This window comes from Ambystoma mexicanum, chromosome 3p (assembly GCF_040938575.1).
Source record: "Ambystoma mexicanum isolate Mex_15411 chromosome 3p, UKY_AmexF1_1, whole genome shotgun sequence".
Classification (NCBI taxonomy): domain Eukaryota; kingdom Metazoa; phylum Chordata; class Amphibia; order Caudata; family Ambystomatidae; genus Ambystoma; species Ambystoma mexicanum.
In genome coordinates, this window is record NC_090925.1 from 12,254,585 (window position 1) to 12,273,853 (window position 19,269).

The 19,269-nt window shown below is 47.9% G+C and overlaps 1 protein-coding gene across 1 annotated transcript in view; it reads left to right on the forward strand.

The window, feature by feature from the left end:
- LOC138580072 (gastrula zinc finger protein XlCGF26.1-like) overlaps positions 1–19,269 on the forward strand; it is a 392,628-nt gene that overhangs the window by 136,859 nt on the left and 236,500 nt on the right. The window contains exon 5 of the mRNA XM_069650324.1: positions 15,139–15,249. Coding sequence (XP_069506425.1) covers positions 15,139–15,249 — 111 coding nt within the window. The remainder of the gene's footprint in view (positions 1–15,138; positions 15,250–19,269) is intronic.

Below are 19,269 nucleotides of genomic sequence, written 5' to 3' on the forward strand. Positions count from 1 at the left end.
TCCACGATACCCTAGGTATCTCGGAGCGGGCACTGGACTGGCTGACCTCCTTTAGCATTGACCGTCCGTCCCAGGTTACTCTGGGCTCTTTCTCCTCCCCCACCTCCATCTCCACCTGTGGTGCTTGCACACCTTTCTCCCTGGCTCTTTAACAACCACCTTGCTGCGCATGCACACCTCATTTCCGACCTTCTCTCCAAACTTCCAGTGTTATGCAGATGATACACAACTGTTGTTCAAACTTCCATCTGACCCTCTCCTCTCTGCCTCCTTCATTCCTGACTGCCTATCTGCCATCCAGTCCTGGTGTACTTCCACTGATCTCTGCCTCAATGCCAGCAAGGCTGAGCTCCTTCCAATTGGAACTCCTGCTCCCTCTCTCTGTCCCTCACTCTGGCCATCTTCTATGGGCTCTCCCCCTTCTCCTTCATCTGAAGCCAGAAACCTTGGAGTCATCTTTGATTCCTCTCTCTCCTTCATCCCTCAAATTCAGGACCTTGCCAAGAAGTCCCACTTTCAACTCCACCTCATCAAGGGAATTCTCCCTTTCCTCACTTTCCCCCAGAAACTCAATATCTCTAGAGCTCTGGTTCTCTCTAGGCTCGACTACTGCAATAGCCTCTCCGTTAATCTACCCTCTTCTTCGCTATGACCCCTACAGCTAATCCAGAATAGGGCTGCAAGACTTATCTTCGGCCTCAAGCCCAGGGACTGCATCTCTCCAGCCCTAGAAACTCTCCACTGCCTCCCGGTTGTTGCAAGGATCAAATTCAAATCGCTCTGCATCATCCACAAGGCTGTCTGGGACCCGGGACAACAAAATCTACAACTTTCTCTGACTAAATACTCTCCCTCCAGATCTTTACGTTCCTCTGGCACCAACTCTCTGCGTGTTAAGTGCTTTGCAAGCTGGTGGCCAATCTCTTTCATCAGCTGGCTCCTTCCTATGGAACAGCCTCCCTCTTCCTTTTCGTCTTGAGCCGGATCTCCTCAAATTCTGGAAGCTCCTCAAGACTTTCCCTTTAACCTCCTCCTACCCCGCCTCCCTCCTGTGCTAAATCTCACAGTTGCTGAGATTGGTGACCAGGGCCCTTATGTGTCCTCCTGGGTTCTGGCTGCCCACACCCAATTGCCTACAGCCTCCGCCCCTCGCAGCACTTTGCTTTGAACCCACTTTCCTATGCTACCATAGGCCTGCACTTATTTATTAACGGCTGACCACTAGGGTATGCACATACAGCTGCTCACCCTCTAGCACTTCCCTCTTGATACACCTAGCACTTACCCCCGACCCCCACTACCTCATCCCTCCCTCTCTGCACTTGCCCGTTCTGAATGTTCACAAGGCAGAGTAGGTACGCCTCTCTTTTATTGTTATATTTGCTTTTCATTCCCATGTTCCCTCCCTGTTGTCCTGTGGACGCTTTGAAACACAGTTTACTTGATGTATAAGTGCCTTACAAATGCACAATAAATACAATTAATGGGACCTCCTTTTGAACCCAAGCCCTGTAAAGCCCTCACCTATAAGACTGCCTTTTAGTGGCAATCACCTCGATAAGGAGAGTTAGTGAACAGCAGCCCTTTCAGTTCTGGACCCATTTGTGACTATTCACAAAGACAAGGTGGTTTTGCACACACACCCATGTTTTGCGCCTAAATTCATCTCACAGTTCTTTGTGAACCAATTGAACGAACTTCCCACTTTCTTTCAAAACCCCACTAACTTGGCAGAAAGAAGCCTCCTTACAATAGATGTGAGGAGGGCAGTAATATAATACCTTGAAAAGACTAGGTCCCTGAGAAAGACAAACCAATTCTTTGTCTCTGTGGCAGCTGGTAGAGAAGAGGCCCTGTCTCTAAATCGGCCATTTCCAAATGAATTGTAAATTTCCTCAATCTGTCTTACCCTCTTGCCAAGAGAGATCTTCCCTTTACACCTAGCGCTCACTCTACTCGGGGCACAGGGGCTACCATAGCATTCATTGCAAATGTTCCTCTAGATTCCATTTGCAAAGCAGCAACCTGGAGTTCTGTTCATACTTTCACCCAACACTACTGCTTAGACACAAACTCTTAAGTCTGATTCTCAGGTGGGACAAGCATTACTAAGATATCTCTTTGCTACTGTTCTTTCACACATCCCACCACCATCTACAGTACTGCTTTCTAGTCGATTCACAAACATCAGAAGACAGACATTACTTAACGTAATTGTATTGCTGATGGTTGTTTCTGCTTAGATTCACATGCACCCACCTTTCCTCCCCTCTTGGAGTAGAAGGAACATAGACATCTTACACCTACTTTCTTCTTTACTCACGCCTCTGAAAGGCTCCCTCACGGTACAAAAACAACCTGTGGGATCTCAACGCGTGAAGGGTTTTGGCTACACTACACATCATGCTAGGGATAGTCTTAGTCATGGCCATGTCGACGTCCCTTTTCGATCTTCGAAAAAAAGATGCAATACTCTGCGATTTCCACTGGATGTCGGACTATATGCATAGCATGTGAATCTAAGCAGATACAAGCATCAGAAATACGATTACTATAAGTAATGTATGTCATATTCACTCTTGTGAAAAGATGGAAAAGGTTTGATTAAAAACTGGTCCAATACCGGCAAGTAATCAGATTCAGAAAACACAGTAGAAACACTAAGAGCAATACTAGAATAGTTCCCTATTACTTTGCGAGTCTAGCCCTGAGATGGTTTGGGGCTAGTGCCGTAAAGTCATCGGGTCCAAAAGATGTACTTTTCAGGTAGGTTTACTATTGAAATAGATGATGCCAGTGGTTGCGTTTCAGAGTTACAAAAGTCAGGAAAGGGTCAGGTAAGTAGCTCTCTCTGTCCCACTACACTAAAGAAAGCTTAGGATGGGATCCTAGACTAGACCACCACCTTCCTGAGTCAGGCAAGAGAGCTAGAGCCAGGACTTTACGCCTCTTTAACCCTATGGAGGCATGGATGGGGCGGGAATGGTGGAACAGGCATGTTAATTCATCCCCCTTACTCCGATTTTCCCAAAGACCACTTCAGAGGTTCCGAATTCCACTGGGGATATGTCCTTCTGTGATATGTCTGGTCGAAAGAGACACATACGGGTTGTGGGCGCAGTGGTATGTTTCGGACATAGGATTTAGTTTCGGTTGGTTGTGGTATATGTATTTCAGTGGCAGAGACTGTCCAGCTGGTCACCGTTTCCACAAAAGAATTAAGAATTCTGCAGAGCAAGAGACCTCCAGGGAGCTAAGAAGATTGACTGCAACGGCAGTCAACATAGTCAGGCGTTGGAACTAGAGGGCTAAAAGTGTGGCAGCATGTGTCCTGTAGCACAAGTTGAAGACCCTCGAAGCCCCAAGCATGCACTCAGAACAGCGACGGTTGCAGCGAGATAGCCCAGGAGAGAGCTGGACAGTCCAGAGTGCTGAAGCGCTAAGAATTGTTCCCACTGGTCCAGGGGTTGAAGCACCAACAAGGGGGTTCTTGGGTTCAGGACATAGGAGCCCGGCTTCACCGCATTGGGCCGGAGGCAATGCTATTCCGCTGCAACTGTCCACTTCTTCGTAGGTGTCTTAGCTCCATTGGTGATCTGTCGAATGGCTGCAGGAGTCCTCCTTTTAGCCAAGATTTCGACTGGAAGTGAGCCCAAGTCCACTGATGGGAAGGATCTGCACCATTCAAACTGGCAGTAGTTATCCAATCATATAGAGCCACTGGCCACACAATCTTCCCAGCAAAAAACAATCAGGGGGTCGGATGGGGACTGGGGCCAGACAGTCCCAGCCCCCACATCCAGCCACACACATAGACCGCCACTTTGCCTGGGAAAGCAGTAGCTTTCCTGGGCAAATTTCATTCCATATACGGCAATTCAGGACCCTAGAAAGCAAGAAGCTGGCCAAGGGACAGGCAAAGATCTTGTGGCACTGCCATTTTACAGTATATGGTACTCTTAATGGCATTATGCGGCCAAATGAAAAAGTGTACAAGTAAAACATATAACGCATGTTAGAAAGATATCCCCTGCCACCAGCTTATCCTGGACACATTCCATTTATAACAACAAAGTTACAAAAGGAAACGTTCTAAGGGTACAACGTATCCGAACTGCACTTCACTGTAAGGTGCTGTGTGCAACTTTAGCCATTCAAGAACTCCACTAAGGGGGAGAGAGTCTCCTAGGACTGATAGCCTTATGGACGGATCTGTTTCCCCATAAGACACAGCAACAAGCAAGGAAGGTAAAGCAGAGTATTTACTTGCCTCCACAAAGTGAGGTCAACAAGCAAAACAAAGCCAAAAGAAACGGTTTCCTATCGGAGTCTATGGGAGAAACGTAACGGAAAGAAAATCTTTCCTAACAGGCAATGACTTACGTATTAGGTTTCATGGTTCCCTGGTTCTCGTCGCCCCCTTCCCCTTTATTGTATGTTGGGCCCTCATTTCTGGTGGAGTGCCTATATATAGACATTAAAACGGGTTGTCTTCCCTTTCTTGTCGGGTTCGTTAGTCTTCCCACTAGAGTAAGTGGTTGTAGCACCCTCAGTAGAAGGTGGTACAATAACTGTCTTAACAGCTATCAGGATTAGTCAGGCGAGTACAAAGGCAGCGAATATGGCAAGGGAAATGTGCACTAAATCACACAGTGAATAGCTTCGAATTAAACTACGTGCACACAGGAACAACGACTCATGTATGCTAGAACCCAGGAGTGCAAATAGAGTGTGACAACAAAACCAATATATGGAAAGGGATGTGGGGTAAGCACCTGACCGCGAGGAAAGTCGGCAAGCGCCTTACCCCCAATTGCTGTTACAGGTACTGACAGCGCTAAACCCACGTGGAGGGCAAGCAATGACAGGATCTGTGAACTAACACTCTTGATGGTATTAAATAAGGGAACTAAAGAACTGTACTCACGAGGACGAGATAAACCTCTTGAATGTCAGCTAGCCCACGAATCCTGTTGATGAAACTGGGACCCAGAAAGGCTAGAACAGCAATGGGAGGGAAACTAAATACCTAAGTTGGAATAGTGATTACAAATTAGTGAGGAAAACATAAGCATTCACACAGGAGCTAGCTACAACCGCACACCACACCTAATAATCAAATGGGAAATAAATGTAGAAGTGCAATGGAAAACATGGAATGGATCCCAATAGAAAGTAAGGATCAGGAGCAGGGAAAAACGAAATACCCAATGCAAACTTCTCCCTACCCCTCCAAGGAAAAGACAGGAAGCTAATCTAAGAGGAAGGCTAAGGCATACGGGTTTACAGCAGCAAAGGACAGAGTCAAAGAAATATAGAACACAGACAAACTGGGCTGCATCTAAAAGGGGAAATCACTGAGAAATGCTGCCTGCAAACAGAGGAAGACAAAAAGGGAATCAAGGGAGCAGAAATCAATTAGCGCATGAATCCGAGATTCAGGGCGGAGGAACAAGAAAACAGGAACTAGGAACTAGGTACAAAGGCAAGGAACAAGGGACTAGTCACAACAGGAACACTGCAAACGATGACCAGCGCTGGACTGAAGTAAGACTGAGGCTTTTAAAGCTGCTTAACGAGCACACGCCTCAGGTGTGCTGATTGCTGCACCTGCAGCCACAGCTGTTACCTATCCTCCACCCAACCTTGTCCTGCAAGGGTGGAGGTGGAGCAGTGGGCCAGGCATTCTGGGAAGCATAGTCATTTGGTTAAAGAAGCATGCTGGCTGCCAAAAACCTGGAATGGATCCGGAAGGGAAGTAGCTTGGAAAATAGGGATTTAGCGCTCCCAATTCATCACAGCACTGTAGCATAAGGTTCGGAGGAAAAGTCCAGTAGGGAATAAACCCCAAATCATGCCCCCAAGTGGTGGGAACGGGAGCGAAGGGAGCGAGTCGTGACAACAGCACCCAATCCAAATCTCCTCGCCAATCTCCCACTGGGCCTTCTCAACCTATGCCAGTTCCCCCTCGACCATGGCAGCATACATTATTGACTTAATGATGGACATTTGCCCCTTCGCTTAAATAACCAATGTGCTGGTAGACTTTTTCACCAGACAGGCTCAATTCCAAGTCCTACTTAAAAACCCTCAGCAGTGAGTTTAGCATCGGATTTCTGAAACACTGCTCTGGATCCATGGATTACCGGGGTTTGTAAGATCAGATCAGTCCTGCTTCTTTTGTGGGCAATCCATAATATTTTGAAGGTCAAAGTACACCCCTTGTCAGGATACCGCCCCAAAGTGATGGGCTTGTGCAGCGTACAAATGAGATCTTTGAACAATATCTCTGGTGTTATTTCTCCAGGCAAGAAAAATAATGGGTCAAATATTCCCGCCTCGCTGAGTATAAAAACTCTGTTCACGCAGCAACCACCCCTCCCTTTTTATTTGGATTTGGATCGCATACCTTGTAACTCTGTATGTTACCACCCTAGTCCCTTCAGATGGAGTGGTACTAACAGCCCAGAAGCATATATAGATCATACAGAAAGAACAAGGGTCCCTCAAAGATTGTTTGCTTCAGGGCCGACAAGCCGTGAATAAACTGACCCGCAAACCGAGATACCAGTTCTGGGTATTGTGATGAATCCTATGGATCCCTCCCTAAAACCCCTGCCTAAAGTCTCCTCCCAGGTGGCGAGGGAAAGGTAGACGCTTCCCGATCCTGACCCTCGAGGTTATGTACTGCGGGAGGAACACCTGGAAGGAGACGAGCCCCAGGATGGTGAGGAGATTCCAAGGGATGAGATGCAGTATGTATCCTTAAAAAGGGAGGGGCTTGCAAAGTTGTCATAACATGTAATGACATATTGTCGCCGTGATGTATTTGAACTACTTATTAAACTGTTGGATGTGGGCCCTGCCAATATAATGCCTTTAAAAACCCCAAGGAAAGAAAGACCTTTTAAGACCTATAAGAATAACGATCTCTTGTACTCCCAAAGGTACAGTGAAAAGGAATCTATAAATGCTGACTTAAAAAAACTGCCTTCCTCTTTATCAAGGAATTCTGATAATTTGTTCTTAAATACTTTTAAGGGAAAGGACTGTACCCTTAAAATTAAGAAATTTACAAGAAAACCCTTATTTTGTTATTAGGGGACTACAAGTCCCATAGTCCCAGAATTACTGGGATGAGGAAGAGGACTGAAGAGCTATGCTGTAGCAGTAGTCGGGCAATTAATCCTGTCAGCCCACACCTGAAAAAGGCTGGGAGGCTTAAAAGCCCCCCTCATGTTTAGGCATTAGAAGGAGAGGAAACTGTGGCTGGAGTGTATGCAGCCATAGCAGAGGTAGAAGGAAGAAAGCACAGTGTTGACAATCCAGGCAGAAGTGGGAGAGCCGAAGGGACGCTGGGACTCTGAACCAGCAGATTTCAACTGCTTATCCCGTAAGGGTCTTGTTCCCCCAAATTCTGAAGTGCAGTGGTTGCGCAGCAGAAGGCAGAAAGTAAAACTGCTTTTCCCCATTTGAACCTAAATGCAGAGATTGCTCAGCAGGAAGTGTAGCAGAGACTGGCCAGGGTTCTCAGGAGCGAGGAGGGCGCCTTAATTACGTGGCCGGACCAGAGACACCCTCCACAATGAAGGCTGTAGGTCTAAATAGAAGCCAGAATTGGCAGACGCCCTGCAACATGCAAAGAAAAGGAATACAGAAGCTGGTGAGTATTACCGAATTTAATTGTAATTCTAATTGCTTGTGCAAACACTGCTGGCAACAGTATCCTTAAACAATCACTTGGACGTGAGAAATGCAATGTGATGCTGACTGTTGATTGACAAACAATGAGGCATTTGAAATGTCGGACTTACATATAAGGTGATCACTTGCGTAAGAAAGAAACACAGTGAATCTTTATTCTTGAACTTTAATTTTGTGGAACACATATAAAGGAGTGGCTGCGTGTGTCTATTAAAGATTCTGAGAGAAATAGTGACCTCTGAATCTTTACTAAAGCAATTAAACAACTTTAACAATAGAAGCCAAGCATTTGAACATATTTCTACAAGTTGGAAAGAGCAAGCATTGCCCAAGCCAAGAGTGAGTAACGTGTCTCCCCAATCAAGAGTGAAACCAGCCTTCCTCAAAGCCAAGAAATGGTGCATGTATTGTCATAACCCTAACAGAAAATCAGCATTGCCCAAGCCAAGAGTGTGCAAGCATTACCTGAAACAAAGAGACAGTGGCAACAAGGCTTCTGAGTGAATTATTCTGGCTGACCGAATACAGAGAGATAAAGGCAAGGTTGGGGAAGGGAAACTTGCTGCTTGCAATTATTCATTAGAAGCTGACACAACCTATATTGCCAAAGCCAATAGGAAGAAGAGAGACGTGTATCCTAAAGGCAATTGTGGGTTGCATTGTTGCAGATAGACAAACCGTGGCAAGGAGGCTGCCCCTCTGAAAAGAGGATATTCAGAGGAAGAGTGCCTTGCTTACTTGAAGGTGTTGAAGTACCTAAAGTGATTTGTGTATTATCTGGAAAACTGTTTAAAGACACAAAGTACTGAAGCTGTGGTGGTGGTTTGGTTGTCAGTGGATTTAATACTAGCACAATTGAGGTGGAATACTATGAGGCAGAATATTAGACCCTCAAGGTGACTCTTGTAGAAGTATCTGAAAGCCGTGAGTTGCTTGGATGAAAGTAGAAGTGCTGTGAAGTCATCCTGAAAAAGATCCAAACTGTGATTTACTAAGATTTACTAAGTGTTGAGCAGAAGTTGTGTTTCATTAACCTTACCAGAAGTTGTCCATTTGAATCTAACAGGGAACTGTGGTGTTTCTTTTTGGACATTTCTAAGTTGTGGCAAAGCATCTTGGCTGGAAATAACACTGATGCTATTTGATGACGTGGAAAGTCTTTATTCCAGCAAGAATATGTTTTTCTGGGTTAACAAACCTATTCAGACTCATTGAAGGAACCAAGAACTGAATTGAGGCTTTATAAAAATCTGGATTTCCTGGTTTCTTTTTGTTGAACATTTTAACTGACGTTACCTTGAAATTTGGGGAAGGATAGTTCGCCCAGGTTACCAGGAAAGACTGTGAATACCGTTGCTGATGTCATTGTGAATTGCTATATATTTCTTTATGTATTTGATTTTTAAGTGTGAGGGCTAGATAACCCGTGTTTAGTGTTTCCCTTTAGTTTTGATAGGCAGCGAAATCCTCGTCGGAGTAGGGATAGTGAGGCGTTTAATGACACTTATACTAATAAAATGGCAAAGTTTGAGATCATCTAAAAGTTGTCCACCTCACTTTTCTGACCCTGACAGTATTCACAATAAATATGAAGACTCTGAACTGTGCCCAGGAGTTGAAACTGAGATATTTTCTGTTGTCTAACATATAATCGACCCAGTGGCAGCCAGATTATTGCTACCTCCGCATCTTCGTATCCATTTGGTTTTCCCATCATCCCGAAACAAAAACTCCATTTCAAAATTATCTCAGATTCCAGTATTTTCCAAATAAACCCAAAGGAATGGTTTGAAGTGTGGGAAGTTCTGGATTTCATGTATACTGGTTCCTGGCTCTATTAACTCTTAGATTGGGAAGGGTGTGGCCCAGAAGAATGCACCTGGAAATCTGTATAAAAATTGCAGTCCTGCCCCCCCCATATTTGATGAGGGAAACTATCAATTCCAATGATACATCGTCAGCGAGGTGAAGCTGTGCCTCTTTAGACACCGACGGCAAGGGGCCCATGTCTTGATTACCCTTCAAAATAAGGGTGAAACCCCAAGCCTTCCAAAATTAGATAAAAACGTGGCTGCCCTTTACTGAGGACACCCACAGCTTAAATAGACTATTCTGGGGGAGAAGGTGTCCACTCAGTCTACAACCATGTTTCAGACAAAGAGGGTAGTCCAGCTTTCCCATCCTGCTGATGGACCTGGGGCACAAACGATTGGACTGAAGGAAACTGGGATCCATCTGAATAGGGATCCTCAGCCACAGCCCTTCCTCGTAAGGCCCATCTGCACTGGAAAGTGTAAGCATTCCCTGCTGGTCTTCAGGGATGATTATTGATTACGGGCTGGTTGCTTAATAGGATAAATGCAGGTTTTTGCATTGGTTCTTCCATCTGAAGCCCTAACAACTTGGGTCCCAACAATGGTAAGTGCCCCAGACAGCCGCCAGCCATCTTCCATGGGCACATCAAAATCTGGCCCCTGAGTGCCAATCAGGCTCCTGCTGCTACAGGACCAGAATTGTCATCAAAAGTCATATAGCCCTCATTCCGAGTTTGGAGGTAAGTACAAGTCATTACTGGCATGGAGCAAATACTGTGTCCGAGCTGGTAATAGACCGATAAAAGCGGCCTATTACGACTTTGCCGGCACAAGCTTTGTGCCATGCCAGTAAAGTACCTAGCACCCTGCCGCAAAAGGGCCCCATAAAGCCCTCACCGGCATGAAGCGCACCGTACCTAACACTACCGCCATAGAGTAAAGCGTCAATAGCGGTGGCCGTAAATTACGGCCACCGCTAAATAGCAGAACAGGAAATATCGTTATCGCACATGAACGGGAAGGAGCGCGGCGGCCATCTTTAAAAACACAATTTATTGCCATCCTTGCCAGGCATGACCCTTGGGACCATTGTGAACCTTGGAAAAGCACAACAGAAGCACCAGGAATGTCAAAAGCACCCAAGAAGGGAGCAGACCGGCTCCGCAAGCAGCGCTTCAGCCCCGATGAATTGCAGATCATGGTGGACACCCTCGGGGAGCATGCCGACATCATCTTCAGCGGAGACATGCGGAGAGAACCGGTGCTCAGGAAGAACATCATCTGGGTACTAGTGGCCCAGAGGGTGAGCGCAGTCGGCAGCACCCCCCGCACCCGCAAGGACTGCCGCAAGCGGTGGGACGACCTGCGGCTGAGGGTGCGGAGCATCCTCTCTGCAAACCGCAGCCAGGCCCAGGAGACTGGAGGGGGCCCAAGTTCCCCCATGAAAATTATGCCATGGGAGGAGACGTGTGCCGGCTTGATCGGCCAAGAATCAATTGAAGGGGTCGGCAACTTGGATTGTGGGGCACCGTCGTCCGCTGATGGAGGTGAGTGTCCAAAGTCAACACTGCCAATGCCATGATATACACTTGAAAGGCCTGGCCAAGGAGTCACGGCATGGTGTCCCCCCCCCTTAAATTCATGCCGAAGCAACTGCGACCCAACCAAGTTCCAAGTGCAAGGGCTTAACGCACATTACACATACTGCACGAAGTGGCCCATCCAATGAGGCACACTGGGCAGCTGTTGTGGACAGTGTGCTAGTCAGACAGCACAGTACCTGGCCAACATGAGTGACACTGACACCTGCATGGATATCCCACCCATAAATTGCATGTAGTGCCATTACATACCCAAATGCCCATAACCCCCAAATGACTGAATATCTGAATGTAGCCATGTATGAAAGTTGGCTTCCAAATCATCACTCATGCCGTCCCTCTCTTCTACCCCCACAGGCAGTGAGCATGACAGCGAGGACCACGAGACCAGCTGTTTCACCACCTCCAGGGGCAAAGGCAGGGTCTGCCGCATCCCAGCCAGGAAGAGCACACCTGGAAGCGCAACACCGGCTCTTGCAAGGCCCATGGAGGGTGCACTACCCCCACCCCTCCCAGCATTGGCGCCAGGAACATCGGCAACGCCAAGGTCGGAGGAGTCAAGCGTTGCTGGGGAGGTGGCAGCCACGGCCCCCCTGGAATCTGTTGACAGCCCCTTTTCCACCTGTGGAGCGGCAGAGGAGGACACATATTCAGTCGTCCACTCCCCAGAGGCCAGCACCTACCCACAGGTCTCATGCAGCGACTCGGGCGAGCCAGACACACCTGGCCAATGTGCCGTGGACCATCACAGGGACAAGCCAATCCTGTGCCCAGTCCCCCAGGCGAAGCCCTGCCAGGTCATGGCAGCACAATCCCCTGCAGGGATGACTCACCATCGGCTGATGTGCAGCGTGCAGCGCAGCTCACCGCCCTCATCACCGAGCTGATGCAGGACAATCGGCTGGGCAGGGAGGAGTGGCGGGCGGAATTAAGGGCCGATGCCCTGGAGGCTGCACGTCCTTCACAATAGGTTGAGCATGAGGACACCCCGTCGACCAGTAACTCTACACGGACGAGCCCACTGCGTCGGTCACTCCGTTCCCAGCGCCGCCGGGACATGGCTCCCCCTGGCCCCAGGAGCGCGGAGTAACTTGCCCACCAGCCACATGTGGCCTACATGGACACCATGGGACTAGTGTTGGGGAGTTGGGGGGGACGGGGGTGAGGGTGTGTGGGGAAGTTGGGGGTGAGTGTGTCTGGGGAAGTTGGGGGGGAGGGGAAGGGGGTGGGCTGGTGGAGGATTTGTTATTCACTTAGGCATTTTCAATTTCAATACACCGTTTGTGTTGCAAAGCTAAACCAGTGTGGACATTCATCATTGCGCATGTGTCTTTTGATGTCTGACAGTGCATGGTGCACATGTATCCCCACAACCAGTGCCCTATGTCCTCATGTCATGACACCCTCTGCTGACTTGTGTGTCAGTAATATTGCCCACTCAATGCTTGCCACACGGCATTTCCCTCCTGTGCATGGGCACCATGATGCTGTCCTGCCCCTTCTTCCTCCTCCTACCCTTCATCATCATCTGGTGGAAGCAGTCCCATGTCAGGGGACAGGGGCACATTCCAACGGATGCACATATTGTGCAGCATTACACATGCCATGGGGATCTTGGACACCTTCTCATGGCTGTAGTTGGGTACCCCACCCGACCGGCTGAGGCAACGAAATCGTGCCTTCAACAGGTCAAAGGCCTGCTTAATCACCACACGTGTACAGGTATGGGAATGATTGTAGGCCTCCTCGTGCCTGTTTGTGGGTTTCAGACAGGGGTCATGAGCCACATCGTCAAGGGATAGCCACCATCACCTGCATGAGAAGGGAATGAAGGTAAGTGTTTGTACATTCATGGTGGACAACTGAACTAGTCTTACATGGCAGCAGGTGATTTCTGCCCATACGCACATGTCCCTGTATGCATTGACCCCATTCCTAGCCCCGATATGTGTCCTGTGCAATGAAATGATGGAGAGGGTAGCATCTTCAAGATGGTTTATGGTGTGCACTCATATCTTGTAGAACATGCATCGTATATGCATGCAGCAGTCTTGGGGTAAGATCCTTGAAGTGCTGTGTTCTGTGAGAATTGGTAGTAGGGAGTGTTGGCTGTAGTCAGTAGCATATTCGTCATTCTGCACTGATCCGTACTATGGTGACTTACAGCACTCCTATGGGTGTGCAGTACCAGTGACACAGTGTGGTATCCCCGTTGGGCTCAGTTCAATGCACTCCCAGGGATGACTCTCCGGTGTGGTGATATGCTGGAAGCAGCAACATAGTGCATATGCAGTGCATAGTGATAGATGCCCTTATGGTGTGTGAGGGCCTCAGATGAGTGGTGCATGTGTTGTGGGATGTGGCCTGGTCACCTGTTAGTCATGTGGTGTTAGGTGTCGGCCTTACTTCATCACTGTGGGATTCGGTAGTCATGTGCCGTTTCACTGGCTCTGGGGCACAGTGTTCGGTGAGGTGCACATTGTGCACTGGCATCAACATTTCCACCCAGGTGGAGTATGCATCTCCCCCCTTCCCACCCAGCTGGAGTATGCAGGCACCCACCTCATGACCCCGATGCACTGCCATGGGCCAGTCAGGCAACTCACCAAGCAGCCAGGCACGTCGTCCAGCATGTCCCTCCATATAGGGTGGTAGCGTGGAGTTCCGCAGGACCAAAGAGTCATGAGTTGATCCTGGATATCGGGCACAGCAATGTGTGATGATCTTGCTCGCGTTGCATACCATCTGCACGTTGATGGAGTGGTATTGCTTGCGATTGCAATACGCCACCTTCATGGCATGCAGGACCACCAACTCCATGTGGGTGCAGTCGAGGGCACCTATACAATTTGGCATGCCTGCCAGTGCATGGAAGGCAACTTTTGTATCAAGTATCTCCTGGGGAGTCCGTGGTAGGGATATGTAGTCACTTGTGTGCTTGAGTAGGGCATCCAGCACTTGGTTCAGTATCCGGGAAAATAAGGATTGTGATATGCCATGCATGTGCCCCACTGTGTGCTGGTAGGTGCCTGTGGCAAGGAAGTGGAGCACAGACACTACTTTCAGTAGAGGGGGGATGGCAGTGCATATTTCTATGAGGCTGACTATGTCGTCATGTATCAGGTCCACTATGGTGGTGATGGTGTCACGGTCATGCCGGTACAGGGTGTGGATCTGCTCTGGTGTTAGGTTGAAAGGACTGGCTCTGATGCGAGGGATTGGGGGCTGCCGACGTGGTAACGGTGGCTGCATTGGTGGGGCATGCTGGGCCTGTCTCAACCTCCTTCTCCTCCTGTGTATCCTCTGTGGTGGGGGCTGTGGTTGTTGTTGTTGTTGCTGCCTTGCAAGCAGGGCCTCCAGCTCCAGGAATGCTACTACTATTGGTATCATCTTGGTGTGGGAGGGGGTGTGGTGTGTGGGTGTGCTCCTTTTGTGCTGTGCCAGACTCCATTGCCTCCACCTGTGCTGATTGTGTGCACCTGTGGCTCTTGATAACCCTGCTCAGGGTTCTTAACACCTTCTCTGAGATGCCGGTATTTACTCTATGCCGGTAAGGTACTTTTTGGGCTTCAGGAGGCCGTTATTTGCCTGTCCGCATTTCTTGGGATCCACTCCGGTTCACGGCATGCCACTAATATCGGAATGGTGTGTCGCGCGTGCGACCCTAGACCGCTATTTACGGCATCGTACTTTACGGTGCCGTAAATAGCGGTCTGGTTGGTCGGAATAGCCCGTAGCGGTAAGGTATGCCGGTAATCCGTTACCGGCATCGTTTTTCCCTTGCCTCCACCTCGGAATGACCCCCTATGTCTCCTCTGCATCATTTTAGCCGATGGGTTGTTTTTACTCCTCGCTTCTATCTGCAAGCAAGCACGTGAAAGGAGCAGTACAATGACAGCAGGACCGCAACAGGGCTTTATAGTTGGATGTGGACTGGGTGGTGGATCGGTTGGTGGATAGTGGCGGCGGAACCACCTGGAGATGCTTTCATAACCAGAGTGTGTGCTCTTCTCTTATAGAACATGTGGATGGCACAGAGATCTCCTCATTCATCATTAAAGAAGACGGAATGCCAGATTATATAGACCAACGGGACCCAGGCACCAGCAGCAGCTTCAATACTTCCAGAGGTGCGTACGGAGAGCCTTCCTGAGTAGCATATCAGTAAAACTATGTCTACACGAGAAAAGGTCTGTGAACTAGCCATAATCCTGTGTGTGGTAACTGTTGGGAATTTTTCCACATGACCTCTGGTGGGGGCTTCGTAAGAGAAACCTGCAGTGTTACGCAGGATTTACTTGAAGTGTGGTTATTTGGGGATATTTCATAAAACTATGCATATGACAAGATAATCTGGCAATCATTATTGCAGGCTTACATTCCATACCATTGATAGAAAATATCTCGTTATTCGGACTCTGTGGTAGTTGGCAGCAGTCGCTAGTTCACTGTTCAGGGGTAGCAAAGGAATGACCCTGCAGTATACTAATGAAATATGCACGTTGGAGGTAAGTACTCCAACATTCTTGGCAGGTCAGTAATACTTCTCAATACTTTAGTAAAGGTTTGGTATGGTTTCAAAGCTTTTCTTTTTCTTTTAAAACTGTGTTTATTTTCTAACATTTCTCATATCAAACTTCCATGTAAGAATGTCCTCTAAAAGACCCTGGTATATTCTGGACACCCCATGGACCCCTTCTGATACACCGTACAGTAAACCCAGAACCTTGATTTCATCCAATGATTTCATGAAGGTCGGCCATCTGTTAGTTGTTACCTGTAATATTTTGGCATATGTCAAAGACTACCCTTGATGTATTCTAGATCTATCCACCAGTTCACGAAATGTCAGCAGTGTATCTGAGAAAAATAAGTCTCCCATAAGGTTGTTATCCATGCTAAATCAGCACTACTGTTCCCGTATATTGCTGCCAACAGTATTTTAGATGAGCAAGGTTCTTCCCCTTTTAGTATGATATGGCATTTATAACATGCATATACACAAGTGTTTCAAGCCGTGACGAGTCAGGGGAGGGGGGAGGGGGACAGAGGGAAGACAAAGACAGCGATCTTACTAGGCCAAGTGACATTTAGATTGCGCAAGTGCAGGGGAGGGGGAAAGGGAAAGCGCTGGGCTGTGCAATACATAGGATAACAGTAAAGAATACATCAAATAAATAAAAACAGTAGGTGAAAGTGTGGCCAGCTTGTGGCAAGTGCAAGGGTAAGTGCAGACATCAAGTGTCAAGAGCTGGAGGAACTGTAGGGATACAGAAACAGCCCCCAAGTGCAGGGGTTGCCTGGGAGGCAGTGCAGGTGTGCAGCTGGCTGGAGAGGGGACCTGGGACCGGGATCAGAGGGTAGCCAGGTGACCAGTGCAGTTTCAATCAGGAGTCCAACAAGGCAGAGGAGGAGGGAAAGCGGTGTCCAGTCATTTTTTCGAATACAAAAGTTTCGAAAGGCAAACTTTCGAATTTTTTTTATCGAAATGCCATTCTTTCGAATGACAATTTCTTTGAAAAAAATGTGAAAGTGCCGTCGACATGGGTTAGGGTTGGGGCTTGGGTTAGGGTTGAGGGTGGGAGGGTGGCGTAGGAGTTCGGGGGGAACATCCCCAATATACACTAAAACCTTGAAACGTTACATGGAGCTCTCCAGTGCTGAAATTACAGCACTGGACAGCTCCATCTAACATTTCAACGTTACAAAAAAAAAAGCATTGAAATGCTACTTTTAACATGTAAAAGTGCATTTCAATTGAAACCAGTCCATGGCTATTGTCGACGGATTGGTTTAGAAAGAAATGCGCTTTCCATGTTAAATATAGCATGTCACAGCTTTTGTTTTTGAAACTTTTGTTTAGAAAATTTTGATTCGAAATTATGACTATAAACTGAGAAAGCAGAAGCAAAGAGGAAGGTCTTGAGGTGCTTGCAGAACCGGAGCTGGTTCTCCTCAAGTTTCAGGGAGGCTGTTCCAGAAGGAGGCCTCAGCCGAACAAAGAGATCTACCCCCAGCTCGTTTCTTTGAAAAACGACTGACCCTGAGGGAGCTGGAGGTAGAGCAGCGAAGAGCTCGAGAGGGGCGATATTTGCAGCTGGATAGCTGAAGGTATTTTGTACCAGGCCCCAGAAAGCTTTGTGGACAATGCAGAGGGTTTTGATTTTAATCCGTGCATCCACTGGAAGCCAATGGGGAGATTTCAGAGCTGGAGAGATACGAACCCAGGGCACGAGGCCAAGGACAAGTCTTGCATCCAATTCTAGATTAGTTGCAGAGAGTAGAGGCAGGTAGATTTAGAAAGAGGCTGTTACAATAGTCCACCCTAGAGAGAACCAGAGCTTGGGAGACAGTGAGCTTCTTGGGGAAGGAGAAGAAAGGCAGAGTACCTTTTGAGGAGGATCAGTCGGAAGTTTGACTTTTTAGAGACATCAGAGATGTGGGCGGAGAAGGAAAGTGTGGAATTAAAGATGACCCAGAGGTTCTTAGCCTCGCAGGTGGGGGTAGGAGGAGGGCCAAGGGATGCCGGCCATAGAGTGAGGGTAAAAGAGGGTGGAGGTGAGCTGATGAGGAGGATCTCAGTCTTGCTGGCATTCAGGCAAAGATCGTTGGCAGCACACCAATCTTGAATGACAGTTAGGTAATCGGGATGAGAGGATGAGAGGATCAGAGGAGGTGGCCGAGGACAACCTGAAAAGTATTGTTGGCATAGCACTGGAAATTGGAGCAGAAAATGGCAACGCAGTGGGCAAGAGTTGCCAAATATTGGTTGAAAAGCCAGGGTGAGAGATTAAACCCCTGGGCAACACCACAGGTAGAGAGGGAGATGGGTAATAGGAAGGACCTAAATTGGACCTGGGAGGGTTGATCAGAGAGGAAAGAGGTCAGCCAGGCGTGAGCCTGATCAGTGATACCAAGGTTATCACAGAGACGATTGAGCAAGATGGTATGGTTGACCGTATCGAAGGCAGAAGAGAGATCGAGTAGGATGAGTACAGAGGAAATGTTAGAGTCGAGGTTGGAGAGCAGATATTCACGGATATTCAGGAGAGCAAATAGTCAACAGAATCGGAATGAAGGTTAAGCTGAGAGATGCACAACTTTTCCAGGTGTTTTCCCCCCAGAAAAGGAGTAATGGAAATTGGGGGATAGTTAGCCGGACAAGAAGGATCAGCTGTGGGTTTCTTGAGAAGAGGATGCACAAGTGGGTGCTTCAGAGGGGAGGGGAAGGACCCTGAGGCAAAGGAGAGGTTGCAGAAATCTGCAAGGACCGTAGCAAGTGTTTCAATGTGGTCATTGATGGTTTTAGAGGAACAGGGATGAACCTGTTTCAATGAGGCTTTCATATATCGGACTTGTCTAGCGACCTCGTCAGGGGAGAAAAGAGGAAAGGACGAGATAGAGGTTGGGGGGGTGGCTGAAGGAGGGTCAGCATGCACAGATGGAGAGGAGTGAAGTAGAGAGTGGAGTCGAAGATGACCCCGAGGATTTTAGCCTCGCATGTGGGAGAAGGAAGAGGGTCAAGAGAGGCTGGCCAGAGAGTGACAGGAAAGGAGAGAGCAGGTGTGCCGATGAGGAGAATCTCGGTCTGTCTAGTATTGCTTTAATTGTAGCCCACACCAGTCTGCCCAATTTAGAGTGCTGAGGGATCTGCCACTCTGCTAGTCCCCAACCATAATGCTTCCTTCAGCACAAAGGGTGTCATTTAAGCACCTATCAGAGTGTGTACTATAGTCTCAAAATCTGCTAACCACCCGCTATATGTTGTAGCTGTCCTGCCAGATAATAGAATTGGAAGTGTGGAAGTCTCAGTCCTCCGTCCAGATGGTCCCTATTCAATGTGCCCATGGCCACTCTGCGTCTGCCTTGTTTCCTTATGAACCTCCCCACCATAGCATTTAATTCCCTAAAGAAAGACCTAGGTATGAGATATGGGACATTAACAAACTGATGTAACAAGCAGGGAAGGGCAACCATCTTCATGAGTGCAATTCTACCTTTTACAGAGAGGACATTTTCCCAAAATCTAAATGATTTTTCCAGTCCAGATCTCACCCGTACATATAGTATTTTGCTGATGTGTCTTGCGTGTGTCGTGGTAAATAACAATACCTGGATATTTAAATGTCTGCTTTCCATTGAAGTCCTAG